Below are 27,944 nucleotides of genomic sequence, written 5' to 3'. Positions count from 1 at the left end.
ACCTTTACCCCAGTTATAATAATAACACCTCATGACTAATTAATACTACTTTATATTAAATTCTCGTTATTGGAGTCACAGGAGTGGTTTCTGTCTCCAGGGTGGACCCTAACTGATACATAAATTGGTACCAGGAGTGGTCCCTGTCACAGGTTCCCCAAAGATTGGATTTGGGGATTGGCTTGGTGGGTCCCTGGGCCTGGCTGGGGGCCGAGCTCCTTGGAAACATGACTCCATGGTACCAGTGGCTTCCTGAGTGACAGGGCTGCCGCCGTGGTTGGTTGTGATGTGCTGGCTGAGTCAAGGGCCTTGCTGCACGTGGCTGTTGGGACGGGAGTGACAACCACAGGGACAGTGGTGGGCTGGCCTCCTGAGTGTCCTGGAGCACTTACGTGAGAAAACGACAAGCTCAGGTCTCTGAACTCTCCGCTCAGGTCACAGCAAGAGCAGCAGAGACCCCACGGCAGCCCCCAAAGGAGCCCTCATTTCTCACATGCACAGGACTGACATTGCTAAAAGTCAAAAGTAACGTCTAATTCTGTCAGTTGTACAACTACAGTGTCAGCTGCATTTACAACCGACTAATTTTCTTATGAGAAATTTAGGGCATTGATTGGGAAGGAATGTGACCCTGACACCAGGAAGGGGGACATCTGGTCGGGCTCAGGTGGTGCTGAGAACCTCGCACCCCCATGTCCTCTGAGCCCCTCTTTCCAGTGGAAGCGGTTTGTCCTTCACTGACTGAGGAAGACCTCAGAAAGCCCTGAGATAACCTCACGTGGCTGGGGGGCCTACAGAGGATGCTCATCTTATTCAGCCTCCTCGAACCTCCCCCTGTCCGTTGACTCGAGACCCATAAGCAGGGTCCAGTCTCAGCACGCAGCAGGAGGGGGGCGTCAGGCACAAAGTCTGACCCAGGAGGAAGCGGCACGTATACCCTGACAATTGCAAGATTTCATTAATTCAGACCAAGGAACCTGGGAATTGTGCGTGAGAACGGAGTGTACGGGTGTTGGACCGCAGCAGGGCACTGTGTTGGAGCACTGGCTTGGCTTGGCTCTAATGATACGGGTGCACCTACCAGAGAATCTGGATTTAATGTGTTGGCTCACGTGCACTGCGGAGCGACTCCAACAGTTCACTTGGTTGAATGAAGTCTGGGCCTGAAGGCTGTCTACAGTTAAGCCGAGATGCTGGAACGTCCCTGGTGTAATGTAGAGGAAGGAATCCCGAGGCGTAGGGAGACAGACGTGTTGGAGAGGATTCATCATGCGTGACCGGTACCTCCCACTGCAGCCCCCCCACAGGGGTCACAGGACTCACTTCCTCCTTAGCATGCCTTCTGTGACAAACTGTATGAATACATTTCTCACTGAACCATCCTTGCATTCCTGTCTACACTGCTCACAGTGTGTTATTCTTTCAACATGCTGTTGGATTTAGGGTTGTTGGTATTTCACTTAGGGTTTTTGAACTGGTCACTCATAGATGAATTTGGCGTGTGGTTTTCACTTGGTTGAGATGACACTTCCTTCAAAAAAGAACTCGGAAGCTTTTCTCTTTTTCCTTGGCTGTGAAGTAGTTTAAAGCCAGTTGGAATCGACCGTTCTTTGAAGGCCTGTAGATTCCCCGGCACCACCTGAGCCTGGACCTGCTTTGGGGGAAGCTCCTCACCAGCCTTCTCCTTCCCTCCGAGGTCACCACCTTGTGCAAGTTTCAGGTCTACTCTCCAGTCAGTTTAGTTAAATAATATTTTCCTAGGAACGAATCCATTTCATCCAGGCCTTCAAATTTATTTGCGTGGAATTGAGAAAAGTAGCCTCTTATGATTCTTTAAATCTCCTGTGTTTATTTTGTCCTTGTCCCTTTTTAAAATTTTGTGTCTTTGAGCTTTTCCCATCTTTCTTGATTAAGTTAGCTCTTGGTTCATCTATTTGATTTTTGACGAATCATATTTTGGGTTTATTAGTTCTTCCATTTTTCTGTTTCTAGTAAGTTTCTGCTTTTTACCCTTATTAATTACTGCCTTTGATTTCCTCTGTTAATCGTCTTTTTCTAATCTCTTGAATTGAGCACACACTTCACTCATTGTCATTTTCCGTGCTTAGTAACCTTGGTACCTGGGGCCAGAACTTCCCTCTGCTGTGGCTGGGCTCTACAGGGGCTTCCCTGGACTGTTTCTGTGATTATTTTTCCAACATTCTGCAATTCCAGATTTGGTTTCCTCTTGGACCCAAGAGTTGTTTCACATGCAGGGAATTTTTAAAAGTTCATTTCTGGCTTTATTGTCTTGAGATTAGGTAATGCTATCTACACCCTATCACGAACATTTTCCCGGTAACCTAAAACGTGGTGATTTTGTGAAAAGCAGGTGCAGCCTCTCTTCTGGGGTAAGAGTCCGACTGATGTCAGTTAGATCCACCTTTTCATCTGCTCTGAAGGCTGTCCAGGCCTTGCTTGGTTTGTCCCCCTGGGTGCTACCACGTGAGGTTGGGGTAGCAGCCATCCCTCACATGTCCCTGCAGACAAGGTGGATGTGGGAATGTCCCTGATGAACGTTGGGGCAGACAGGGAGGGTGAGAGGCAGCACAGACTTTGCTCATGGAGCTGGGGAGGATGAGGCCCTCTCTGCAGGGCCCCCTGGGCTGTCTTCTGCTGCAGAACCCTCCCTGAGAGCCAGGAGCCTGGGTATGGCTCCTAGACACCCCGGCTAACTTTGGCAAATATTGGACCTTTCCCAGCTTTCAGAATGCGATGAGGCTTACTTCACAGGGTCTCTAGGGTGGGAAAGAAAGGACTAATGTATGTGAAGACCTTTGGGAAAATACACGCAGTGCCATACGACCCGCTGGTGGTGAGCTTGTTCACTAGCAGTTAGCTCCATCTTCCCGGCTTCTCTCCCATCTGTGGGCAGTCCTGGTGCCCAGTGACAAGGGCAGAGATGAGGCTGGGCAGCCAGGCTGCAAGGAGTGGGACACCCCCTGTCGGGGCACACTGGGGCCTGGGTTCTCAGCCTCCAGCTCAGCAGTGAGGTGCAGGGGGCCCTGGACAGCAGGTCAGGGGCTGCCCAGGGAGTGCAGGTGAATCTGCAAAGAGCATCAGCTCCTGGAGCAGGTGAGGCCTGGGCAGCCCTGGAAATGTCCCAGCTCTTGGCCGGGGAGAGTGTTACTGCATCAATCACATCTTAGAATCCTCCAGCGCTCAGGGAGCCTGCTCAGTCCTGGAGCCACGCAGTGGTGGGGGGAGCCCAGGGAACTAAGACCCTCCCCCTGTGCTCAGGGGCTGGCAGCCTGCCTTCAGGGCAGAGGTGGGTGACGGAGGGAGCAGGACTGGGCCAAGCAAAGGCTGACCTGAGACGGTGGGACACGAGCTGTGGGATGGGAGGTGATGCCCCTTGGGGACAGAGAAACCCCAGTGAGCTGAGGTGGGGCCGCCTGGAGGAACTGAGGTGGAGCGGGGCACCCACACGCTCAGTGTGACAAGCTCCCGCATGGCCTTGAGAGTAGGCCGGGGGCAGGACTTTTGGGAGGACGACAGCAGGAGCAAACCAGGCGTGGGGGTGGGGAGGGCCTCTGGTGACTCGTCCCTTGGCCTCTGCCCTCCCGCCACCAGGGGCTGGCCTTTCTCTGTTGACCTTGGCCCTGGGCCTGTCCTCACCCCTGGGCCTAGCCTCACCCCTGGGCCTTAGGGCCGTATGGCCCATCTGAGCCACGTGGACCCTTGCGCGCGTCTCTGAACCTGGCCCACACTGGTGCCTCAGCCTTCTTGGCAGATGTTTGTTGAGCCAACGAATGCACGGATGGACATGAATAGACGGGGGGACGGATGGAGTGGCCTAGTGAGGACCCTGCATTGGGAAATCTTGGAGAACCAGGAACTGCTCGAGGATCCCAGTGGGGAAGGCAAGTAGAGAAATGGGGCTGCAGCGCCCCCCATGGAGTCCCCTCCCCACTCTCTGGGCTCCCTGCCCTTGTCCTCACTGTGGGAGGCACTGGCCCCTTGTTCAGCCCCAGGCGCCACAGCCCAGCAGGGCTCGGTGACACCATAGGACGAAGGCAGTGGGGAGGGCTGAGGGCTCCCACGTGGTGGGTGATGGGGAGGGCGTGGCCAGAGAAAGGGGGCTGCCAACCCTGTATGGCTACCCTCCCTGCTCCCTGGGGATGGTGCGAGGACTGGGGCTACCTCCCTGACTGGGCCCATGGAGGAGGTGGGTGGGAGGTGGGTGTGGAGCTGAGAGAGCAGGTGGATCTGTGCTGGGCAGAGGAAGGGGGGCAGCCAGGCACGAAGCAAATTAAGAGCTGAGAAAGCAGAGCGCAGCCTGGGCCGGGTGGCCTGGTCTTGTCCCTAGAGGCAGAGCTCAGGAAGGTGCGTGGGGTCCTGACCTGCCCAAGGCAGCCTGTGCAGCACGGCTCTCGTTCCTGAGCACAGAGAAAACCTGCATAACTCAGACCTGGGCCCTAGGAACCCATGCTGATGAGACAAGGCTGGGCCCCTCTGCTCCCTGGGGGAGGTTTCCCCGCAAACAGGCGCGGGAGTTTAATCCACCTGGGAAGCACCTTTACCTTCCTACAGTGTTGCCATGTCAGTCAAGTAGAAAAGTCTGGCTGCTCTGCTCATTAGGGGTCCCAAGCTAGTCTCTGCTTGGCAGGGGAAGGGCCTGTAGCGGGGGGAGCCACATCAGCTGAGGCCGTGGGTGGCAGCCTGAGGCACTGGGTTCCCTGGAGAAGGACCTGGATGAAAGCACCGGTCTTGGCAAACAAGCCCCAGCTTGGGACTTCTGTCCTTAGGGAGGCCCAGGTGCTGCAGGAACCCAGTCGGAGAGTCAGGCCAAGGTCAAGGGCCGTTTCACGCCCAGAGAAGGGCTTCCTAGGCCGGCTCCATCTCCCCAGGGCTACAGGGATCCAGCCTCATTCCTGCCCAACCTGCAGGTCAGAAGCCAGGGACAAGAACCAGGGCTGCCTCTCTGCAGCCCGAGCCCCGGGTGTGGGGTGAGCACCTGCGTGACTCGGGCGGGTGCACTGCAGGGTCGGGCATCAGGTGATAGTGACAGGGCAGCCCCACAACTGGGCCTGGAGGCAGCCCGGTCAGTGGAGCCGGCAGCCAGACGCCTCCCTCCGGATGCTGGTCTTCAGCCTCCTGAGGCCGCGGTGCTGGGGGTCCAGCAGGAGGCCACCCTCAGCTGCTGTCCAGGCCTCTGCATACTGCCGATCCTCCAGACAGCGCTGCCCGTGGCACAGCAAGGCTTGGGCGGCAGGGGCCCGGCCCGGCCGCTCCCACAGGCTGCTCTGGGCCACGGTGGGGGCCAGCTTGAGGGCCTGGGCGAAGGCCCCTGCAGCCCCAGTCTCGTCCCCCAGGCTCAGCAGCAGGCAGCCCCGGGAGCAGAGGTCCTCTGCCCGCGTTGGGAGGTCGCTGTCCCCGGAACCTTCCTGGAGCACGCGGTCCAGGTCCCCGAGAGCCCGGCCAAAGTCCCGCAGCTCGGCCAGGCAGGCGGCCCGCAGACGCAGGTGCCAGGCATTGTCGCCACCGGCCAGGACGGCCAGCGAGCAGTAGCCCAGCGCCTGCCCAGGCTGCCCTGAGCTCAGGAGGGTGCCAGCTTCCTGGGCTGCGACCTGCAGTGGGGACAGAGGGAGGGAGGGAGGGTCAGTCCAGAACCCGACAGGCCCCTCTCCAGCCCCGCACAGCAGGCCTCAGCAGGCTCCTCCCAGGGGCTGGAGGCAGGGGCAGACGGCACCTCCCTGCAACCCGACCACCCCCGACGCTCTGCTCTCCGGAGGGAGGCGGGGCTGAGGCTCAGCCTAGCCCTCCTCCACTCCCCTCCTCCTCACCGGTCACCCCGCTTTCTCACAGCCCTGCTGCCGCTCTCACCTCGGAGGCCTCCTCCCTCTCGCTCCCTCCTCTCCTCACCTCCCCAGCAGGCCCCGCTGATGAGGCCACTGCACGGCCCCCCACCCTGCCCACCCTCCAAGGCTGCCCCCGCCTTGGGAACAGTAGCAAACAGCGCCTCTGCCCGGCAGGTCCTTGAGCCGGCTCCTCGCCGCCCCAGGTCAGGAAGGCAGGGCCCGCTGGGCGCTAGTGCAACGGCGCTATCTCCCTATGGCGGCTCCCGCTCGCCCCGCGGAGCCGGGATCAGAGTCGGGGGGAAGAGGTGCCGCCACCGCCCCTCCTCGGGCAGGCCCCGCACTCCGCCCCGGCACCTGCCAGCGGGACCCGGGGGCTGCGGTTCAGCGCCTGCCCCCCGGGACGGGCAGGGCGGCGCTCCCAGGGGGGCTGCCCTGGGCTCCCCCGAGCCGCAACGGGAGCAGGGCGGGGCCAGAGCTCAGCAGGCGCCGTCCATCGCCCTCCCCTCCTGGGGCCTGCGGACGGCTGTGCGGGGGCCCGGCCCGGGGCGCCGTGGACGTGCCTCCCCGCCGGAGCGCGCGGAAGCCCCGCTCCGTCCCCGCCTGCGACTCGAACCAACGACCCGACTTCTCCTCGCCGCGCCGCCTCGGGAGCTCGGGGGAGGAGCCGCCCGCCGCACAGGCACAGGACCGCCGGAAGCGGGCGCAACCACTTCCTGTTTACTTCCGGGTCGGCCCGCGTTGCTAGGCAACGGCAGCGCGTCTGGCGGATTCGAGCCGCAGCCGGAACCTGCCTCCGGGAGGCCCAGCCCGGCCTCCCCCTCCCGCTCGGAGACCCTCCCCGCCGCCCGGCCCTTCCCTTACCCCTCCCGCTCTGAGACCCTCGCGCGTCCGTCCTGTGAACGCGGAGACCCCCGCCCGCCCCTGCTCAGGGCTGGCTCCCCGAGCGCCAGGGCCTGATGCCGCCCTAGGAGGCAGCTGTTCCCTCCGCATCGCCCGGCTCCCTCTACTCTCTCCGTCCCTAAAGCTCGGTCGGCAGCCCCTCTGTTAACCCCCGGGTTGAAACACGTACTGTGGCTCCTGTCTTCCTGGGGGACCCTGGGCGCACAGCCCGCTAGAGCCAGGGGCAAACGGAGCGCAAGGTGAAACACTCGCCCCGGGCCGCACAGGGCTTCATGCCGGCTCACTGGCTCCAAAGCCCGTCTATGCTCTCGGCCTCCCCATCCTGGTGGCCCCTGCGCCGCCCTCCCCCCAGGAGGTTAAATTCACGCAGTGCAGTTTCCAGTCCCCCGCACCCTGCCTCTCCCACCACCTCCAGCCAGGGAAGGGGGGCGGTGGGCGGAGCAGAATGCCGGGCACCCTTCCCTCTGCCCCGCCCCACTCGCTCCTCTGTCACTGGCTTCCTTAGCGATTGACCCAGAAACCGCTCCTCTCCAGGCCCCCCTTGCCAGCTGCACCTTTTTGATTCTCGAACGTCCCTGGCTGTTTCCTACCTCCAGGCCTTTGCCTTGGCCTGTGTGTCCCATCATGGTCTCACCTCCAGTGCCACCTCGCTAGCCCACTGCCCTGTTCCAGGGTCTCTCCGACACTGACACTCTCTGAAGCGAGTGTCCTCACTGTCTCCCTGAAATGCGAGGGCCTGGGGCAGGGTAGGAGCTCCACCGGCGCCTGGTGGAGGCCTTCATATATTGTCCCATAAACAGTGGAACGAAAGATCAACTGGCCAGAGGCAGGGACCCCAGGCGACCTCCCTTCACGGCCCCCTCTCAGCTCACCACCTGCAGGAGCCAGCCTGGCCACCCACCTCTCCTGGCCTGACCCGGGGGCCTCCTGCTCACACGTCCACCCCACGCCGCCCCCAGCTGAAATCAGGTGGGCTGCAGGGAGTGCGGAGCTGCCCTGGGCTGGGGTCTCATGCCCGTGGTGCTGGGGAGGGGCTCCCTGGGATCCTGGGCACCTGGGCGAGGCTCTGCCTCTCCGAGGCCTCCAGGAGCTGCAGCAGGAAGCCGAGGTCCCGGGCGTCCGTCTCCGCCAGGCACTGCAGGTCCCGCGCAGCAGCCACCACGTCTCCCTTCTTGAGCCGGAGCAGGCCCCGCCGGGCTCGGGCAGGCTCTGATGGCGGGGCGGGGTGTAGGGCTTTTTGCAGGCGGGCGCCAGCCTCCTCATAGCTTCCTGTCCGGGATGCAGGAAGGACAGTCAGGGTGGGGTTGGGGCAGGGGGCGTGACAAGCGGGACTCACTGATCACTGCACTGGGAAGCCCACCATGGCCTTTCTTGCTCTGCGCTGGCTGGGGGAGCAGCCTGCTGACGGAGGGGCTCAGCCCCAGGAGGAAGGAGCCGGGAGCAGAGGGACATGGTGACATCATGCTGGTCACATGGACTTGCCTGTTCCAGTCCCCACACCTCGGGGGTCACTAAAGTCCATGACCCTGAGGTGGAGCAGCAGAGCTCTGAGCCCCTCCCTGTGGTCTCCGCAAGGGTCTGCTTTCTCTCCAGAGCACCTGCGGGGGCAGGGCAGCATGGGCTGGTTGCCACCTCTGGGCCCCTGAAGGCCCTTGCTGGGGCACCTCACAGGCTTGGGGGATATGACAGGCTGGGGAAATGCGGGCTGCCGAGAGACCTCCCTTTTCTAATTAGTGCTGAAATGTTTTCAGGATTTTGCAAGAAAGACTGACATTTGGGCACATGTGCGCTTCAGACAGTCCCACCCAGAACACGGCCTGGCGTCCCATGGGCACTCACTTAACATTTATTGAATAAACGCATGAGTTAAAGAGGAGGCCCCAGCGTTTGAGCCTTTTATGAAATCCCAAATCACTCCTGTGTTTCTTCGCCCTGCTGCTGGTGCCACACAGGTGACTCGGAGAGCTAGAGACACGCACACAGCAGGCCCACGTGAAGACCAGGTGACAGGTCCTGTTGCGGTGGAAGGGACCTTAGAAGCCACTGAATCCAGGGCCTCTCACCCCATTTCACAGAAAAGAATCCAGGGCTGAGAGGATCTGGGACCACGCCCTCGTTCCCCACGCCCTGGCTGTCGCATACCCACAGCAGTGAGCACGTCTGCCAGGAGGATGTGCCAGCTCAGCTGCCCAGCATCGATTTTGACCAGTGCCTCCCCTGCGGCAAGGAGGCCCTGGGTGTCCTCGTCACTGAGGGGAGCCCCGGTGTCCAGTGACTGGCTCAGGAGGACCCGGCAGCGGGAGGACAGACCCTGCGTGATGAGGGCCCGCGCCTCTGGCTTCAGAGAGCAGATCTCAGGGACCACTGTCGTCAGGTCGAGCTTCAGAGCTGAGAGGATGTCGTCCACAGCCTCCTGCAAGGGGAGGAGAGCAGGGTGTGTGGCAGAAGTTGTCCCAGCTGAGTATTTGTCAAGGGTTCTTTGCAGGGCCTGGGTGTTGGGGACACCAGAAAGGGTAGTGAGCCCAGTTCCTGCCCTCGCACAACTTGGGGGGGGTCAGCCCAAATGAGGGGCCAGCTGGTGAGCGACACAAGGCAGCACAGGGTGTATCAGAGTTCTGGAAAGGAGAGATGGTTTGGAACCGAAGAAGGCGCACCCTGACAGAGAACCCGCTATGGCACAGAAGGGCGGCGGGCACGTGGGGGTGGGGCCGGGGGCTGCGGGTGCAGTTTGGAGGACAGCAGGGCGAGGAGGGGTCTGGACGCCCTGACCGTGACGTGGAGGCACAGGAGGCCAGGGCAGAGCCTGACGGTGGTCAGGGTGAGTCATTTGCATCTGACCTCTGACCTGGCCAACAGCTGGGGGCCATGGAGCCAAGGTCAGGCCCGTCCTCCTCCAGTTATCTTTTTCTGTGCCTTTGTTCCTTCCTTTCTACCTTCTTTTGGGCTAGCTGAATATTTTTAGTGCTTCATTTTAATTCCTCTGTTGGCCTTTTAACTCTGCTCCTTTTAATATATTTCCAGCCCTGCAGATTGCTCACCACAGTCCCTGCGGCTAACATGGTGCCAGTTCACGTAGGATGTGAGCCACACAGCAGTAAATCTCATTCGCCCCATCCTTTGTGATATATGGAGAGTTTGTTCAAAGAAATTAAGAGAAGAAATACATTTTCTTTTGTGTTTAGATGTGCTCTTCATTTCTTCCAGCAGACAATTTCCCTTGGGTGTCCTCAACTTCATCAGCTTCCTTTAGCATTTCTCGAGGTGCAGGTCTGCTGGGGCTGAATCTTCACCTTTCAGCTGTCATTTATCTGAAAATGTCTTCAATTTCACTCTTGTTTTTGAAGAACGTTTTAACCGGACGGAGAATTCTGGGTGAGTACTTTCACTTCTTTTAGCGCTTTAAAGATACCATTCCATCGTCTTCTGGCTTCCATTGTTTCCGTGACGTCAGAAACGATTCTTAATACTGCTGTTCTACTGTACGTAACGTTTCTTTCTTCCTCTGGTTGTTTTTAAGATGTTTTCTTCATCTTTGGTTTCAGAGCTTTGACCAAGATGTGTCTAGGTGTGGTTCTCTCTGTGTTTTGCATATATCATTAGATATGTATATATATTTGAAGAATGTTTCCCAAAAAGCTCAAAAAATCCAAGATGATAGACATGAGGAGAACCTCACCCAGGCACATCTTGGTCAAGTATAAATGGATATGTATTTGCCCCTTTCTTTCTCCTCTGGATCCAGTTACACATGTGCTAGAGCGCTTGGAGACATCCCAGAGGTCCACGAAGCTCTCTTCGTTTTTAAAAGTCCTTTCCCCTCTCTATTGGTCCAGCCTCAATTTTACTAAATCTTTGGCAGCGTCCAATCGGCTGTTAAGCCCAGCCAGCACATTTTTAATTTCAGAGATACTTTTCAGCTCCAGAATTTGCACTTGATTCTTCTTGATAGTTTGCATGTCTCGGCTAGGGTTCCCCGTCTGTTCACACATCATGACAGACTTTTCCTTTGAGTCCTTCACACGTGTATCGTCTCCGCTTCAGTGCCCTGGTCTGCTAATGCCCACATCTGAGCCATCTCAAGCTCTGTTTCTACCGAGTCCTTACTTCCCTGATTACTGTCACATTCCCCTGGCTCTCTGCATGTCTGGCAGCTTTTGGTTCTGTGCTGGACTTTGCGGCTGGTACGTTGCACAGAGCCTGGATCACGTCACCATCCTGTGAAGGGGGTCGTGTTTTGTTCTGGGGGTCATTTTGGTTTTGCAGGACTTGGTTTTGTTCCTTGTCAGTGCAGGTCCATTTCAGTCTCGATCTTAGGGTGCGGTCTCAATTGAGTGCCCAGGGTGTTCCAAAAGGACTCTGCTCTGGCTGGGTCAGGGCTCCAACATCTCCCAGCCTGGCCTGACCCTGGGTCGCTGTGGAGCCCTCAGCCCCACCACAAGTGAGCTGTGCTGGGCCTCTGGGTCTTGCCCCACGTGAGCAGCCCAGCCCTGAGACAGGACCCACGGCAAATTCCACAACGCCTTCTCTGCTTGGCACAGCCCCCTCTTCTCCATTGCCCTTCTAGCAAATTCCAGCCACTGCAACAGCCTGGAACTCTAGTCTCCGCCTCCTCAGCCCAGCAAACCCACTGCCAACCTCCTTGTGCGATGACAGGAAGGCTCCCCGCGCAAAGTCAGTTCCCATGGGGCTCGCCTCGTGTGGTTTCCCTTCCCTGGGGATGGCAGTTCTCCACGGCCTGTTGTTGACACCCGAAGACGCTGCTCTTGTATTTCATACAGCTATTTTGCTTTCAGGAGCTCCATACCAGTTACTGTCTCCTAGCCAGAGCTGGGAGCTTGCCCAGAAGCTTTTAAAGTCTGGGGATGGGGGTGTTGTGGAGCAGGTGTGTGGGGATGCAGGTCCTGGAGACACAGAGCCCTGAGATGGGTGGATGGAAGAATGATTCTCTCCAGTCCTTCCGACACCTTGGCCTGGGCCCTGCCTGCACCTGGTACTGGCCGGTGGTAACCCACATCAGCTGGTTACCTTTGCAGGGAAAAAGCCCAATTCTTTTTTATTTTTCCTTCTCCCCAAAGCCCCAGCACGTAGTTGTATATCCTAGTTGTAAGTCCTTCCAGTTTTTCTGTGTGGGACGCTGCCACAGCATGGCTTCATGAGCAGTGCTAGGTCCGTGCCCAGGATCCAAACTGGCGAACCTTGGGCTCCTGAAGCAGAGTGTGTGAACTTAACCACTATGCTACTGGGCTGGCCCCAAAAGCCCAATCCTGTGCTGGTTCATGGGAATTCCAGCTGCCACATATGGAGCCCTTGTTACGGGCCATGTACCAGGCTGAGCATCTGACAGCCTTGACCAAGCACTGCCCCCAGGCTGAGTGTCTGATGGCCTTTCACAAGCACTCCCCTGCTCCCATTTTACCGATGCTGACACGAGGCTCAGAGATGTTATAGGACTTGCTGGTAAAGTTAAAGAGCGGGGGAGCAGGGTCCTGGACCCCAGCAGCCTGGCTCGGAGCTCCTTGTGCCATGCCTCCTCTCATGGTGAAGGGCAGAGGGCATGTGGGCAGCTCAGCCTCAGCCCATCTCCAGGAGGAAATTCACGAGCGTGACAGGGGTAGGGTGGCCCCTGTTCCCACGGCCTGACTCTCAGACCTGCCGACTTTCCCTGCCATGCATCCTGTTGCCCTGGACACAGCAGGAGGAGAGGCGTTTCTGAGGTGCCTCTTGGAGGAGCTGCTGGCATGTCGAGAGCACCCAGGGGCAGGTTTCTAGGGACCCTCCTCGCCCCACTGCAGCAGGGGCCCTGCCGGCCGAATCCCATCTCTGTTTAATGGGCTTGTCCCTGCGAACCACAGATTCTTGCTCTGCACAGGAAGGGGCATGCAGAGGGCTGGGCTCACAACCACAAGCTTGCACCCAGCGGGAACAGAAACCAGGCTGCCAGGGCCCTTGGGGGATACATGGACACCCTGCCAGGTAGGGGCAGGTGCCATTGCGAGGCCCTCTCATCTCCGTGGCATCTGGGGCTGTTTTTCCTTGCTTCCTCAGATTCCAACCTTAAAAAAACTAGAAACCAGGCAGGCAGGTTCCCTCGGGGCTGCACCCTGGCTCAGTGGAGCATCAGGCAGACAGCCAATTTCAGTCACTCGTCAGTGACATCGCTCTTGGCTGGGAAGTGCCCTTGTTCAGGGATGTTCAGTGGCAGCCGCCTCTGGGCATGACTTCTCTGTGAAAAGCACCTGCCCTGGGCCAGCAGTCCCCTCCCGCCCCTGCCCCTGCATGCCAGCGATCCGAATCCACAGGCCCTGTTTAGCCGGCTCTGGTCTCGTTACTTAAGCTGGGGGGCCCCCTGGTGGCCCTGAGGGTTTGCAGATCTGTCCGTGCTGACTGAGGCTGGGAGGCACGGGGAACTGTTCAGAAGGGAAAGACTCCTCGAAACTGGGGGTGCGATGATGGGGCTCCCGTGAGCCCCAGTGCAGGGAGTTGGATGGGCGTCTCACACTTGGGATGGCCTGGCCCTGCTCCATGTCTCTTTGGGGGCCGAGAAGGAAGGTAGCGTCCCGGTCCTTCCCAGACACCCCTCCCCTAAAGCACCCCTCACCCCACTGCCCAGGCCCGGGGTGGGAGGAGGTGTGGGGCTGGTACCTTCTGCTGGTCCAGGGCCAAGTGCAGGAGTGCCCGTCCGCACAGCGCCTGCACGTTCCCTGGCTCGGCCCGCAGCACGGAGTTGAAGTCAAACATGGCGGTCTTCTTCTGGCCCAGGAACCCGTAACAGCGGGCACGGGTGAGCAGGGACTCAGTTGCCTGACCCCCTGGAGGAAGGGGCGTGTGGCATCAGGATTTGACTGCAGCGGGAATGGCCCGGTACAGTGATTCGGCCCTCATCCAGCATTTACTGCACCCATCCTGGCGCCCAATGATGGGGGGTGCAGAGGGCACACCAGCTGCAGGGCCACCTTGGGAGCTCACAGACCGCTGGGCACCAAGACGGACAAGGGGGTAGTCCGGGTTGACCTGGGGGCATGGCTGTGGGGTACAGGGAGCCCAACCAAGAGGGGTGGCGTCTAAGAGGGCTGATGGATAGACAGAGGCGGCCTCCGACAGGAGGGGGCCCGGCAGCTGCATCTGAGTGAGGCCAGGCGAGGGACGGGGAGGGGGAAGGGTCCTCAGCACTGGAGGTGGAAAGGCTCCAGGCCAAAAGGCACTGGGTGAGCAGGGAGGAGCCCCCTAGATTCTGGGACCCTCTCCAAAGAGGTCGCCGCCGCCACACTCCTTCCAGGCGTCTGTCCAGTGATGGACACAGGGAGCAGCATGCTGGGCTCTGCAGGTGGCTCTGGGTCATGTGCCCTCCTGGCTAACGCGTGCAGGGCGTGAACTCTGCAGCAGGTGCCATCCCCGCCCTGTCCAAGGACCAGCTCCCTCAGTGCTCACTCCCACCCCACGCCGGCTTCTCCGTCACCCCCCCGGAGAAGAGGAGCGTGAGGAGCCGCCCAGTGAGCACAGAGCCAGGAGTCCATGCTGCAGCCTCATCCCAGGTCCACACGTCCAATCTCGATGCACCCCCAGGACTCGCTGTGCGTCCTTGGAAAGTCCCTTTCCCCCAGAGCAGGTGCTCAAGCCTGGCACCAAGGACGCCCCACTCTGTGCTGCTCGGGCCAGGCCCCTGCCCAGCGCCCAAGGCGGGCATGGCTGGGTGAGCGGGAGGCCAGGTGAGCACAGACAGAGCTGTGCTCTATTTCTAGGAAGGGCCTAGGAGAGCCAGGCCCTCACCTCCCGAGTTGGAGGGAGAGGGGCCTACCTGGCAGAAGGGCCTCCGCCAGCCCTCCCACCCTCAGGGCCCAGAGTGTGTGGGATGGCAGCTCAGGTCCCAGCTGGTCCAGCTCATCTCCCAGGCTTTAGCGTGTTCACCTGGATGGCCAGGGCCTCGGTGCAAGATGCCCCTACCCCTGCCCCATGGATGCCCCCTGGGGGTGCAAACGAACCAAGCACATCCTTGGTCCCCCAGGTCCCTGGCCCTAGCATTGCAGAGGCTCCCCATACCCCCATGAACCTGGCACAGCTTGGGAGCCCTGGGGGTGGGCGGGCAGCTCCTACCTGCGGAGAAGATGGCCAAAGAGAGGTAGGCGATGGCCTCCCTGGTATGGGCTCCACCCTCGGCCCCGCTTGGCGCCCCCCGCAGGATGGCCAGGGCCCTCGCATGGCAGTGGCCCTGTAGCAGCTGCCGGTCTTCATGGCGGAAGACGTCCAGGGTGGGCTGGAGGCACGCTGTGTCCCCAGACTGGACTACCTTCTTCACCAGCTGCAAGGGACGGGTGAGTCACCGCAGTTCCTCTCTGTGCCCCATGCCAGACCGTCCCCCCATCCTCCTTGCAGAGGCGTGGCTCATCGGGAGTGTGGCTCCTGGGATGTGGCTCCAGGAGGGCAGTGACTGCACGTCCCCAGCACAGAGCACAGGGAAGGCCGGGGTCAGGGAGGTGTGAGTGCCGCTCTGGGCTGCTCCTCTCCGCTGTGTGGCAGGGGTTTGGGGGTGTCCCAGAGCCATGCCTCCTCCCCTGTAGTGTGGAGGTAGGGATGTCCCTTCATGGGTCCACTCACAGCAGGTCCAAATAAAAAGCACAAGGAAAGGGGGCTTTCAAATCATAAAGCGACAGAGGGCCTGGGGAGTCCTCCAGCAGCTCACCGGGACCAGGCCCTGCTCCAGGCAGAGGGGGACCTCCAGTGGACATCACCTCAGCTCTGGACAGCTCCATCCCAGAGACACCCAATGCTGCCCCTGCTGGCTGCACACGTGTGGACAGGTGTCCCAGGGCATCCTTCCCTCCCCCCGTACGGCCCAGTGCAGGGAGACCAGAAACCTGGCCAGAGGAGAGGAGGAAGCTGACAGGCCCCAGTGCCCAACCTCTCTGCCTGGAAGGTCACCTTCTGACTCCGGTTCCCACAGGAAGCCTCGTAACACCTGAGGGAGGTGAGGTCCATTTTTCCCGGGAGCAGCGTAGTCTCAGAGAGGTGAGGCAAGCAGGGCCTGAGGACCTGGGGACCCCTCTGCTGTCCCCCCTCCCCAGGGCAGGGTCACAACAGAACCCGGTTTACATAGGAGATTTGGGACGAAGCTTGCGCTACACTTGACTCCTGGTCCTTTTTTTTCATAACACAACAAAAGCAAATATGGAGCATCTACTGCATGCTGGAGAACTGCTGGGCCCTGGGGTACCTGCTCCAGCTAATTCTCAAGAGAACCTGCAAGACCAGGGCACAGACCAGGAGACTGAGGGTCAGAGAGGTGAGACACCTGCTGGAGGTGGCAGAGCCCGGGGCTGGGACACACTTTGCCTGCTCCAAAGTCCGGGATATCTGGGCTGTGGGGTGCAGAGTAGGGGCCACGGGAGGCCTGGCGCCCTCCATAGAACTGTGCCCCATTTCCGCCTGCTCTGCTGTGGCCCACTGGGGCCGCCTCACCTGGTTGGCGTCGTAGAAGAAGCCTCTTCGCAACTGCAGCAGGGCCAGCCGCACCAGCACAGGGGCCGCCTGGGGCCTCCGGGAGAGGGCCACCAGGAGTGCCTTATGGGCGTCGTCCAGGTGGCCTAGGCGGTACAGGGCATCAGCTGCCAGGAGGCGTGAAGCCTCGTCTTCTGCATCCAGCTCCATCAAAAGCATGGCCAGCTGGTGCACACCATGGGCATCCCTGCGGAGAGAGCAGCTGGAGGAGAGCCGGCCCCTTCCCCACACCCCCTTCCCCTGCCCACGTAGGCGGGCCACCAGCAAATCCTGTCCCTGTACACCTGGTCCAGGCAGCGCCCTTCCCGCCGAACTGCGGAGACCCTGTCCTGCTGGAAAGACCCTCACGCACGCCGTCCCCAGAACCCCTGGCTGCCCTTTCCAAAATCCAGCCCTCGGCCCTCACCTCTCTCCATCCTCCCACCACCCCATGGGCAGGCATCTTAGAGACGGGGAGTCAGGGCTGCAAGTCAGCAAGACCCCCAGCTAACCCTGCCTGGGTGTCCTTTTCCACAAAAATGATGACAACGTTGGCCTCACAGCCTCAGGGGTGTGTGGTAGGCAGAGCTGGGTGACAAACAGGGCACACATGGAGTGACCGTGGTGCACCTGCGGGGATGTGAGTGAACTCCCACGGGGAAAGGGGCCAGAGCCTCGCATGTGACAATTGCCAGAAGGAACAAGGAGAAGGGCCCCCAATCACAGGCACGGAAGCTCCTCCTCACCAGCAGGTCCTAGCGATGCACAGTGAGCAACCGGAGGCAGAGGAAGTGTGTGTGTGTGTGGGGGGGGGGGGGGGCTGACATCAAACACGCCCCCAGGAGCTTTGCTGAAACACCTCCTGCCGCTGCCCAGCAACCAGAGCCGCGCACGTCAAAACGCTGCAGGTCCACCCACTGGGCTGGCAAAGAGTCCGTAAAATGAACATCAGTGCGGGGTGTGTGGCCAGATGGGCAGCAGCAGGGCCTGAAGTCAAGGACCTTGCAGGGGCCGTGCTCCCTGACCCGGGGACTCAACCTCTGTCTCCATCTTAAGGGCAGAACATCGTGGAGACGGGACGTTACCCAGGAAGCATTAAAACCAAGAGCAGAAACCATGGGAATGCTCTAAGGAAGTATGGCGCATTCACACGGTGGGCTTTCGGGCTGCTCGTGAAGCATGTGGAGCAGCAAAGGAAATGTTCATGGTCCACTGAGGAAAAAACTGGCATATAAATACAGCATAAATCCAGTTTTGTGAAATATATTTTATAGGCACAAAGAGAAACAACTAGAAGGGGATGCTAGCAGTGGGATAATGGGTCTCATTTTTCATTTCCGTGTTGATTTTCTAATTTTCTATGACAAGTCAGTCCGTAATGCATCATGCTGTTTGGGACTGAGGGTCCTAAGGTCTGGTTCTTGGCCTTAATCTGCCGAGAACGGTTTAGGGAAATCACCTAGCCGCTCTGTCCCTCAGTTTACTCATCTGACAAATAGGACGGAACACGCCCTTGGCTACCGTGCTGGAGACCAGAATGAAGCAGCAGCCCCTGGCCGGCGCACGAGGCTCTGGTTGTTACCCTTCCTGCGCAGCGGGGCTGTCCATCTCCGCGGCCTTACTCCGGCAGCCCGGCGCGCCCCCGGGTCCCAGGTCCAGCTTCCGCTCCAGCATCCGGCGGCCCTCCTCCCGCAGAACCGTCAGCAGCAACCCTCGCTGGTTCCAGGGCACGTAGGCCTTGGCGACGAGCAGAGTCTCCTCCGGCCGCAGCCGGCAGGCGGTGACATAGTCCAGCGCGCCCAGGAACGCGCTGCCCGAAAGCACCCGCAGCAGCCCGCGGCCGCACAGAGCACGCACGCAGCCGTTCGGGTGCGGCGGCCCCTGCTCCACCACCGCCTGGAAGTCCTCCCGGGCGCACCGCGCGTCGCCAGCGTGCAGCGCGCAGAAGCCGCGCAGCGCCAGCAGGGGCGCACGGTCCCCGGGGAGCGCGGGCCTCAGCAGGCGCTCGCACAGCGCCCGGGCGCCCGCCGCGTCCCCGGCCAGAAGCAGGCACTCGGCTAGGCGGGCGCCCAGTGCCGGCCGCGCCCCGGGCGGCGCCACACGCCGCAGGACGCGGAGCGCACGGGCCACCGGGGCCAGCAGCTCGCGGCCGGAGTCCTCGCGGAGCTCGGCGCGGCTCCGCACGACCTCCTGGAAATGGGCGAAGCCGACGTCTGCGGCCTCCTGCACCTGGGCCCGCAGGCGCTCCCGGTCCCCAGCCGACAGCAAGGTCTCCAACTGCTTGCGCGCCCCCGAGGGGCTCTCGCGGAAGGCCCCGTGCAGGTCCCGAAGCAGGTCCTGAGCCCCGCGGTCCAAGAGGAAGGCCGCGGCTGCCCGGGTGACCAGCAGGGCGGCCAGATGCTCACCTGGGGAGAGAGCAGAGGCGTTGGTCCTGCTTGTTGGGCCAACTCCTCCCGGGGTGCTGCCTGTAGCCCCCCAAGCGTCCAGCGCTTTGGACCCTCTGAAGATCCGGCAGCATCTCCAGTCTCCCAGCAGCCCAGGACAGCGCACTCAGGATGAGCACCAGCAGGAGGCCCCAAGCCCATTCCTGACAGAGCAGGATCAGAAGCAGACGGGGCAACCGGGATGGCAGCTGCCCTGCCCCCCGACACCCCAACCCACCCCAGCATGGGTTGTCTGTCTTATCTTCAGCCAACACGGAAATTCAGTTACCACACCTGTCTTTTCCCCCTGACCTTTTAATGATGGGTTTCAGGGCTGAGTTCCCTCTCTGGGATCAGCCCACCAGGTTGGAGCTGAAGTCTGACCCCGTACCTGGGTAGGGCTGGCTGTGACTGCGGCGTCTTTGTTTCCTGCCTTCTTTGGGCTATGTGGGGACCCAATGCTTCCCTGCCTGACACAGAGATCTCCCCATCAGGTCCAGGAAAGAGGGGACGACATCCTCAAAGAGTGGGGTCTTGGGGATTTACTGCAGCCCACTGTGCCTCAGTTTCCTTTTCTGCTTTATAATGGGGATTACAATGGCCTACACTCACAGGCCTGCGAGGATTAGCTGTGCCTGGAACAGGCCTGGTGTTCAGTGTGACTCGGTGAGGTTTCGAATCAACAACAGTGTCCCCGCCACCATCGTCATTTTTCATGTCTGAGCAACTTCTAACATTCATATGAATGGGGACTTTCTGAATTCTGAGCCACCCCATCCCCAACATGGCCCCCAAAAGGTGCACACCACTGAGAGAATCCCAGAAAACTCAGTGCTGCCAGGGCCCAAGCTCACGGGCGCCCACCCTTACGTGACAGGTTAGAAAAGTGCCGCAGGGAGCGGAGGTTCTTACAGCCCCATGAGTTTTGTCTCAAGTCTCTGAACCTCCACGTTAGTGCTGTCTGCACGGAGTCCTTCAGAATTCTCAGAGAGCTTTTCCCTATAACCTAACTCAGTGGCCACGTGATAATGATCCTTTACATGGAAACAGAAGAGGGAAAACGCCTTCACTTCTGCTGGAAGCAAAACCGCTGTCACCCTGCCCTGTTGCCACCGCAGGAAGCGTCACGTCACAGCTCAGAGTCACGTAAAAACAGCACCTTGCAGCCCGATGGCAACCAACCAACCAACCACAGGGTCACCCTATCTAGTCCTGGTGGCCAAAGTAAAAGCAACTTTGAGCCTTTCCTGTCAGTCACTAACTCCTGCACAGAACAATTCTGTCCCTGATTTGTGCAGAGTTCATGGGTCCCAGGTGCAGAGCCCTGGGGGCTGGGGGAAGCGGTTATTATTGACCCACATGGAAGTGTGTTCTCTGCTCTGATTTTGAGACTCCAATTACACACGTTAGACTTCTAGATGTCCCACAGGTCACCAAGGCTCTGTTCATTTTTCTTCTTTTCATCATATTGCATAATTTCTATTCTATTTTCAACTTCACTGACTCTTCGAACATGCTATGCATTTTTCATTTTGGTTATTGCTCTCTTCAATTCTAGAATCTCCATTTGGTTCTTTTTCATAGTTTTCATTTATCTGCTCACATTCCATATCTGTTCATTCATTATGATTATATTTTCCTTTAGTCTTCGAATATATTTTTAACAGTTCCTTTAAAGTCCTTAGTCTGCTAATTTCAGCACCTGGATCATCTCGAGGTTGGTTTCTATTGATTTCTTTTCTCCTAACTGTGGCTCACATTTTATTTTCCTGTTTCTCTGCATGTCTAGTAATTTTTATTGTACACTAGACATTTGGTTGATGCTTTGTAGAGATTCTGGATTCAGCTATGTTCCTCTGAAGAGGACTGAATTTTGTTGTAGCAGACAGTTAAACTGGCTAGGATCAAATTCCATATTCTGTCTCTTTTTTGGCAGGCAGCAGCTGAAATCTCTATCTAGTTCTTGCAGCTTCCAGCTGCTGCTTTCTCAGGCTGCCAGCCTCTCCCATGCATGTATAGTTTGGTGGTCAGCCAAGGAGTTAAGTGGCTTCAATACACAGATTTTGGGTTTCACCCCACGATGTGGTTCCTTCCTTCTAAGGATTTCCATTCCAACTTTCCAGCCACCTCTCTCAGCCATGAACTCTGTCCTATGACATCTCAAGCCAGAAAAACTGCAGCTTTCTGTTTTACATGGATAAAACACGGATTGAGGAGTTTCCTCAGGCAAAAAGCTACAAACATGCAAATCTCATCTGTACAGTCCTCATCTTTCAAGGGTCAACTTCCAGTTTCTGCCTACATTTGCTCACTGTTCAGTGCCTCCAACTGGCTGCATTTTATTTTTTGTCCAAATTTTATAATTGCTGTCTGTGGGACACATAGTCTAATCAAGCTATGCCACCATTACTGGAAGCCAGACTCTTCTATCTTTAGATTTAAAAATTTTGACAATCTGGGGGATATAAAATGCTATCCCATTGTTGTTTTAATTTTCATTTTCCTGATTACTAGTGAGGCTCATTTATTTAAAAGTGCTTTTTTGCCAATCTGGTGGGTAGGAAGTGGTATCTCATTGTTTTAATTTGCATTTGTATCATTACTATGATGTTGAACATTTGTGCACATGTTGATTAGCCATCTGTGTTTTCTCTTTTGGGAAATGCTTTTGCCAATTCTTGTATTAGATGTTTTTTCTTATTAATATATAGCAATTCTTCAAATACTCTGGGTACTAAACTTTCGCCCATTGTATATTTTGCAAATATTTTCTCTCTGCTGTGGATTGTCCTTTCATTTTCTATAGTTAAGGGCAAAACAGAAGTTTAAAATTTTTGATTTAAAATTTTCCTTTGTTGTTTCCACTTTTTGTATCTTAAGAAGCCCAGCTGTACACAGAGTCTTAATGATATTCTCTCATATTTTCTTTCAATGCTCACTCTCACATATTAAGCTCCAGATACATATGGGTCTGTTTCTGGCCTTTATCATTTGTTGTATTGGTCTTTCTATCTATCCCTTAAGTCAATAACCTTCTGTAGTGAATAACATAGCTTTGTATTAACTGACAGAACAAATCCTTAGACCACTACCTTCTCCATCTTCTCCTCTTCTTCTCCCCCTCTCTCTCCCCTTTCTTCTTCTTCTTCTTTTTCCCCCTCCTCCTCTATCTCCTTTATTATCGGTCCTTTGCTCTTCTATTATAATATCAAGTTTTTCTAACAAAGGACATGGAATATCTCTCCACTTACATAAATATTCTTTACTGTCTTTTCATGCAGTTTTATAATTTCCTCCATAAAGTCATACGACTCTTTGAAATAAATTATTTTCTGTTGCTATTGGTAAATGATAAATTCTTAAACCATAAAGTTTCTATTTGTTGCTGTTTTTTATAAATATAAGTGATTTTTATATATCCTGTTAACTTCTGTTACTATATCTAATATATTTTTGTTCTTTCTTTTGGGAAACATATTGTCTGAAATAATGATTACTTTGTTTCTTCCTTTCTGGTCTTACCTGTTTATTTTTTCTTCTTATCTTATTGCATTGGCTAGGATCTCTAGTACAGATAAATGGGAGAATGGGCAGCCACCACATTCTTGATTTTAAATGGAAGGCTTCTAAAATGTCACCATTAAGTATAATATTTTTGGTGGATTTTTGATAGATATTATCTTTTTCAATTAAGTTTTATTTTATTCCTTGGTTGATTAATTTTTGGGGGTGTTAAATATAAAATCTTTTTCTGAATTTGTTACAATGATCATATGTTCTTCTTTCTTCCATTAATGAAGGTAGTGAATTGCATTATTATGGAAACACAAAATTATAAGTCCTATATTATTTAACTCAGTTTTAGCTAAAACATGCATCAAAAACCGATGCTTTGACTCAGCAGTTGTGTCAGGTGCTACTGCTGTGTAAGAAGCTGCTGCAAAACTCAGTGGCTTAAAACATCGACCATTTCTATTTGCCTGTGATCCTTCTTCAAGTTGAGCTGAGCTGAGCTGGATGGTTCTTCTGTTGGTCTTCCTGGGGCCACTCTTGTGGCTGCAGCTATCTGCTTGCTAGACTGGGCAGGAGGGTGTAAGGCAGTCTCCCACTCCCATATCAGGGGCCGTGGTGTTGGCTGGCTGCTCAGCCTCCATTGCTGGTGTGCCCTTGTAGCTCACTGGTCTAGCTTCCCCACGTGGCACTGGGAAGGTTCCAAGAGGATGAGGGTAGAAGCTGCTGGCCCTTGAGGCTTCGGCTCCAGAACCACATGCCACTTCCACTGTTTTCTGTGGGTCCCAGAGAGTCTTAAGGCCCAGCCAGCTCTGTTGCCACGGAGCTGTAACAGGTGTGGCCATGTTCCCCACCTATGGCATAGTTCTTAATGAAGGACCCTGAAAGAATGGGAGGCGGTTGTTCCAGGCGCCTTGGGAGAATAACCACTTGCAGTCCTGGCACCTGGATGCTTAACCACAGGGAGATTTCAGTTAAAGCTGCTCTGACTCCACGTCTTGTCCTCACACACTGAATTTCCCTCTTTGTCTACTTACTAAGAAAAGCAGAGCACTTGCCAAATGCAGAAGGGTTTGTTCAATGTTTCCAAGGACTTTTGATAAGTAACATTGAGATTAGAATACATTTGTTATGGGAAATTTATTCGTTCACACTGTAAGCCATGCTTGTGTTGCTGGTGGTGATAAGGCGGCTCCCTGTGACACAAGTGACATATGTCTCACTAACGCAGTGATTCTTAGGGAAGGTGCTCCGGTCCACTTCAGAGCCAGGGCAGGACAGACAAGCTCCCCCGCAGTCTCCTCTTGGGGGGGGGGTGGGAGAGTTTTTCTAGCACACTTGCTCCCCAAGGCTGCAGCCTTCTGTGGGTCCTGGATTTCTGCAGGGGTCTCTCCTGGTGGAAAAGCCCCTCCACCGTGGGAGGCACTGAATGCCCGCAGCCTACCATGGCCCCTGCTCACAGGCCACTGCACGTTTGTGCTTTGGGCACTGAGGGTCCCTACTCAGGATTCTTTGTGACTTTGTTGTGCACTTTTAGGTAATTTATAGTGGGAGGGTTTCAGGGGATCCGGTCTCGCATATTTCCAGAAAGAAAAGTGCCCACTCACATTCCAGTTCTCTTTGCTCCCCCTCTCACATTGGGCTCACTGATAACCTCCGTGGGGCACACTCGGCAGACACTTCTTGTCCTCTCCTCAGGGACGAGGCCCCAGCAGCAGCCTTTAGTGCAGCTACTTTATCTTGCAAACACCCTCATCTCTGGCCCTCCCCATCACCCTGCAGGCTCAAGGGTCCTCCTGCTTCCTGTCCCCTTTGCTGGGTCCTCTTTGCTGGGTCCTCTTTGGGAGGGGGTTAGGAGCCCTCGGGGGCCATATTCCAGCCTACCACCAATGCTCCATGTGCCCTTGGCAGCCCCACAGGCAGTGGGGCTGTGGCTGCAGCCACCTCTGAGGGCTGCAGTGCAGATTCGATGAAACGCATGTCAGACCCTTAAGATGGAATCTGCCCACTAAGTACCGAGCCCGCAGTGAGATCCATCCCGCACCTCCGCATCTGGCTGCCCCCTCCCTCCCTCCGTGCTCGCGCCCTCTCTAGCCTCTTGACTTTAAATCCCTTCTCTGTGTGGATGATTCCGAAAACCCTTCTTCAAACCAAGTGGCCTCTCATCTCAAAGCTCACATCTAGCTGCCTAAGGACATCTCCACTTGATCTGCTCAAGGCACATCTTTTTGAGCACTTGGTGGGTGACACCATCTTAAGGGTGTGACGCACATTTTCGCTGAATCCCACAGGCACCGTCAGAGGTGGGTGTGCCACCATCCCCACCTGCACACGGGCATGGAGAGGCCATGCAGCTGGCAGGGAGCTCAGAGGGCTCCTGGCAGCAGGAGTATGGCTCCTGGAGGCTCCTGACCACCCAGCCCCCTGCCCTCCCCCCACCAGAAGGAGGACCCAGCAAAGGGGCCAGGCAGGAGCAGTAGTGTCTCAGACTGGGTGTGTCTAACACCTCTGATGCCCCCTTTCCTGGTCTGCTCCTGCCTGCCCTCTGCACTCCAGCAGCTGAAAGCAAAGTCCCAGAGTCGTTCTCGATTCTCCTCCACGCCCTGCTTTCCACCGTTTCTCCCCACAAGCTTATCATTTCTAACTCAGTGATATTTCAGACCCATCGCCTCTCTCTAAGGCTTCCTCCTCGATCTGAGCCTCCATCATCTCTCACCTGGACCATGGCCACTGCCTCCTAGCCTCCCAGCCTGGACCCCCTTCCAGCCCCCCAGCAGGTTCTGTTCTCACTCTGGCTTCTATGGCATGTTCTGCACTCAGCGGCCAGAGGAAACTTTAAAAAAGCAACCCAGAGCACCTCACTCCGCAGTGTAAACCCTCCCATGGCTCCTTGCTGCTCTGAGGGTAAAATCCAAGGTCCTTTCGAGGCCAGCAGGGCTTAGGCACGGCCACTGCCTTCAGCTCCCCCCGCCCCATCCCGGAACAGCCACCCTGGCTCCATTCAGTGGCAAGGACATCCTAAGTTCTTTCTCCCTTGGAGACCCGCACGTTCTGTTTCTGCTGCCTGGAATCCTTCAGTCTCAGCTCAAATGACACCTCCTCCAAGAAGCCTTCCTTGACCGTCGGGCTAGAGCAGTAACCTTGCATGTTCCATTTTTCAAAGCACGTATTGTGTTTGCTTCTTTTCTTGGGTGCTGGTTAAGGGCAGGGACCATCTGTCTTGCCTGTCTTGCCACTGTGGTGTCCCCAGCCCCAGTATGACCCCCACCACCATAAGCAGGACTTAACCATGCCGTGCCAGAATGGCCAGAGCGGCTTTCGTCTTGCCCCTCAGGGACGTGAACCGCACTCCTACCTTGCGGTCTGCTGCCCGGCGGCTCGGACTCAAGGGCCCGGCTGCATGCTGCCCGGCAGTCCGCGTACCTGCCACGGAGGAGCAAAGCTTCGGGAGACAGGACGTCGCTCCAGGTGCCACTGGGGGCCAGGGCTGCCAGGAGTCTCTGGCAGTCGGTCTCCTGCCGGCTGGCGCTGTCCCCGGCCTCCTGGCGCCCCGAGATGGAGTCCTGGAGGGTGCTGACCAGCACGGGGAGGTAGGGCTGCTGGTGGGTGCGGACGAAGGCCACAGTCCGGTCGGCACTCAAGGCAAAGGCCTGGAGGTAGTCGGCCACGCCGGCGTCCACCTGCGTCCCGGACAGGACCCAGGCCAGGGCGCGGGTCAGCCGCAGCTCCAGGGTTTGCTGGGAGTGAGCGTCCAGCAGGGCGCCACAGCGCTGCACCACCTCCCCGTGGCGGCCGTGCACCAGCAGGCTGGCCAGGGAGTGCAGGACTGCGGCCGGGTGGTCCGGGCAGAGGGCGGCCAGGAAGGCGGAGGCCAGGCTCCCCGTCAGGGAGACCACCGCCATACCGTCCCAGTGGATGGCCGGGATCTGGCTGTCACCACGGCACCAGGCCTCCAGGGTGGCCACCACGGGTGCCTCATGAGCCTCGGCCAGGGCAGCTCGGACCCTCCGCACCGCCGAGGGGGCGTGGCAGCTGAAGGCAGCCAGGTAGAAGGCGGTGGCCAGCAGGGGCTCCCCCAGGGCAAGGTGCTGGTCCCCTTCCTGGCAGAGGCAGGCCACAAGCTTCTGGGCCGACATCACGCCCGTGCCCCTGATGGGCTCACGTCCAGTCTTCACAGGCACCTGGAGGAGGGGGTGTGGTTAGTGCACCGGTGGCTGTCAGCCCGCCGGCCCTACCGCCCCCCAGCCATGCACAGAGAGGCCTCCCCGGCTCACCCCAGTGAGATCTGTGTCAGCAGAGCCCTGGGGAGTGAAAGCAGGGCGAATTCAGCGTGAAGGGGCGATTGTGGTGCTTCCTCAGCAGGAGGTTTCCACAGGGCTGGGGGCATCTACCAGGGTCTCCCAGGCCAGGCTCCCAGCCCACTATTTGCCTCTGGGTCTCAATTTCTTCCTTTGCAGAATGGGAGTGTGACCCTGGTCAGCTATTGACACTCTATGGACATGTGACCCCCGAGCACCCAGGTGGGGAGAAGCTGGGTGGCCTGAGGGGTAACAGACCCCTCCATCACTCCACCCTCTGCCCCTCCCAGCAGAGGACCTCTCAGAAAGGCAGAGACACCACCTGGCTCTCCTTCCACCAATCCAGGTCACACAGGCCACCTCCAGCACCGTGAGCCTCCAAGGATGTGCCCAACCTCAGGGCCGCCTGTCCACCCACCTCCACATCTGGGCAGCGGAGGGCCGGGCCGGAGCGGAGCTGGGGGCTGGGGAGTGAGCGGCACCTGCCTGGCTCTTGGGGGGGGGGGTGGGGAGCGACGCTGGCCCATGCCAGGGGTAGGTTCGGACCATTTCTGCTACTCCCCTCTCCCCCTCCCCAAACCTTCTGACCTGGAGAACTGACCTTTCTCTCCTGGGTCCCAAAATGCCTGCAAACAAGCCGTCCACCCAGTATAAGCTCTCTGACACACACGGACACACGCACGAGCACACTGAGACACGCACGCACGCACACACTCACACGTGCCCACACATGCGCGCGCACGCATGTGCACACTCAAGACACGCTGCACACACGCTCTCGCGTCAGACCCGCTCACACTCGCCTGTGCTCGGAGGCTGTGGCCGTGCGGGGCGCGCGGGGAAGGGACAGGCGCGCGACCCAGGCTCGCTCGGGGCCGGTCGAGGGGCGGCGGGCGCGGCTCCAGCGGAGGGTCCGCGGCGCTGGGCTCCCCGGCCACTGCGCCAGCGGGTGGGACGGCGGCGCGTTTCCCGGGAGAGAGTCAACAGCCCGGGCGGCCCCGCGGCTCAGCCGCGCCCCCAGCGGCCAGGCGCGTCCGCCCAGGCCCCAGGCTCCCGTCCCTCGCCCCGCCCCCTTCCCGCCCCCGGGGCCCCCTCCTCGCCTCCAAGGCCCCTCACCCCGCCCCGCCCTGAATTGCTCCCCACCCCCACGCCCCCGCGGACCCCGCCCCCGGCCCCAGGTCCGAGCGCTGGGAGGGCGGGAGGGCCCGCAGCAGGGCCAGGCTCCGGGCAGCCTCCAGCGAGAACCTGGGGGATCGGGGCTGCGGGGCCACCGTGGCCAGGGTGGGGCTGCGGTTCCTAGGGTGCGCCCTCACCTGGTCCTCACAGAGGAGGAGGAGATCCGGGGAGGTGCGACGCCCTGGGCCCTGGCTACCCCCAGGACTCTGCCTCGGCTGCCTCAGGCCCAAGACCCCCTCCTGCGAGCTGCTTCCGGGGAAACCGGCCCTCGGCCACCCTGTCCGCGGGGGCTCCTGTGGGTCTTCCCCTCCACACCAGCTGCTCCC

At 58.0% G+C, this 27,944-nt stretch overlaps 1 protein-coding gene and 1 long non-coding RNA gene across 3 annotated transcripts; one reads left to right on the top strand and one right to left on the bottom strand.

The window, feature by feature from the left end:
- Nucleotides 1–34: 34 nt before the first annotated feature.
- Nucleotides 35–27,418, bottom strand: TTC34 (tetratricopeptide repeat domain 34). 2 transcript variants are annotated; one of them, XM_023627534.2, is made up of 9 exons: nucleotides 27,246–27,418; nucleotides 25,500–26,325; nucleotides 17,794–18,616; nucleotides 16,194–16,419; nucleotides 14,832–15,036; nucleotides 13,383–13,549; nucleotides 8,883–9,153; nucleotides 7,795–8,009; nucleotides 35–5,609 (listed from the first exon to the last, which is right to left on the bottom strand). In XM_023627534.2, the coding sequence occupies exons 2-9, from the start codon at nucleotides 26,278–26,280 to the stop codon at nucleotides 5,085–5,087; spliced, it is 3,213 nt and encodes a 1,070-aa protein (XP_023483302.2). In that variant the 5' UTR covers nucleotides 26,281–26,325; nucleotides 27,246–27,418; the 3' UTR covers nucleotides 35–5,084. The 2 variants fall into 2 exon arrangements, with proteins under 2 accessions (XP_023483302.2, XP_070110746.1); XM_070254645.1 differs by lacking the exon at nucleotides 27,246–27,418 and adding an exon at nucleotides 27,044–27,128.
- LOC111770268 (uncharacterized) lies at nucleotides 6,578–8,618 on the top strand. Its single transcript, XR_002803427.2, has 3 exons — nucleotides 6,578–6,979; nucleotides 7,541–7,709; nucleotides 8,492–8,618. It is a non-coding gene; the product is annotated as an uncharacterized lncRNA (long non-coding RNA).
- Nucleotides 27,419–27,944: the final 526 nt, after the last annotated feature.

Source organism: Equus caballus, chromosome 2 (genome assembly GCF_041296265.1).
Source record: "Equus caballus isolate H_3958 breed thoroughbred chromosome 2, TB-T2T, whole genome shotgun sequence".
Classification (NCBI taxonomy): Eukaryota; Metazoa; Chordata; class Mammalia; order Perissodactyla; family Equidae; genus Equus; species Equus caballus.
This window is presented reverse-complemented; position numbering and strand designations above follow the sequence as displayed.

Bases quoted from the DNA above. Each gene is read 5' to 3' on its own strand.
- TTC34 (XM_023627534.2), bottom strand. From the start codon at position 26,280: ATGTCGGCCCAGAAGCTTGTGGCCTGCCTCTGCCAGGAAGGGGACCAG. The intron at 16,420-17,793 runs GTAACAACCAGA...CTCTCTCCGCAG, and splicing joins AGCCCCGCTGCGCAGGAAGG to GGATGCCCATGGTGTGCACC. The intron at 8,010-8,882 runs GTATGCGACAGC...CATCCCGGACAG, and splicing joins AGACGTGCTCACTGCTGTGG to GAAGCTATGAGGAGGCTGGC.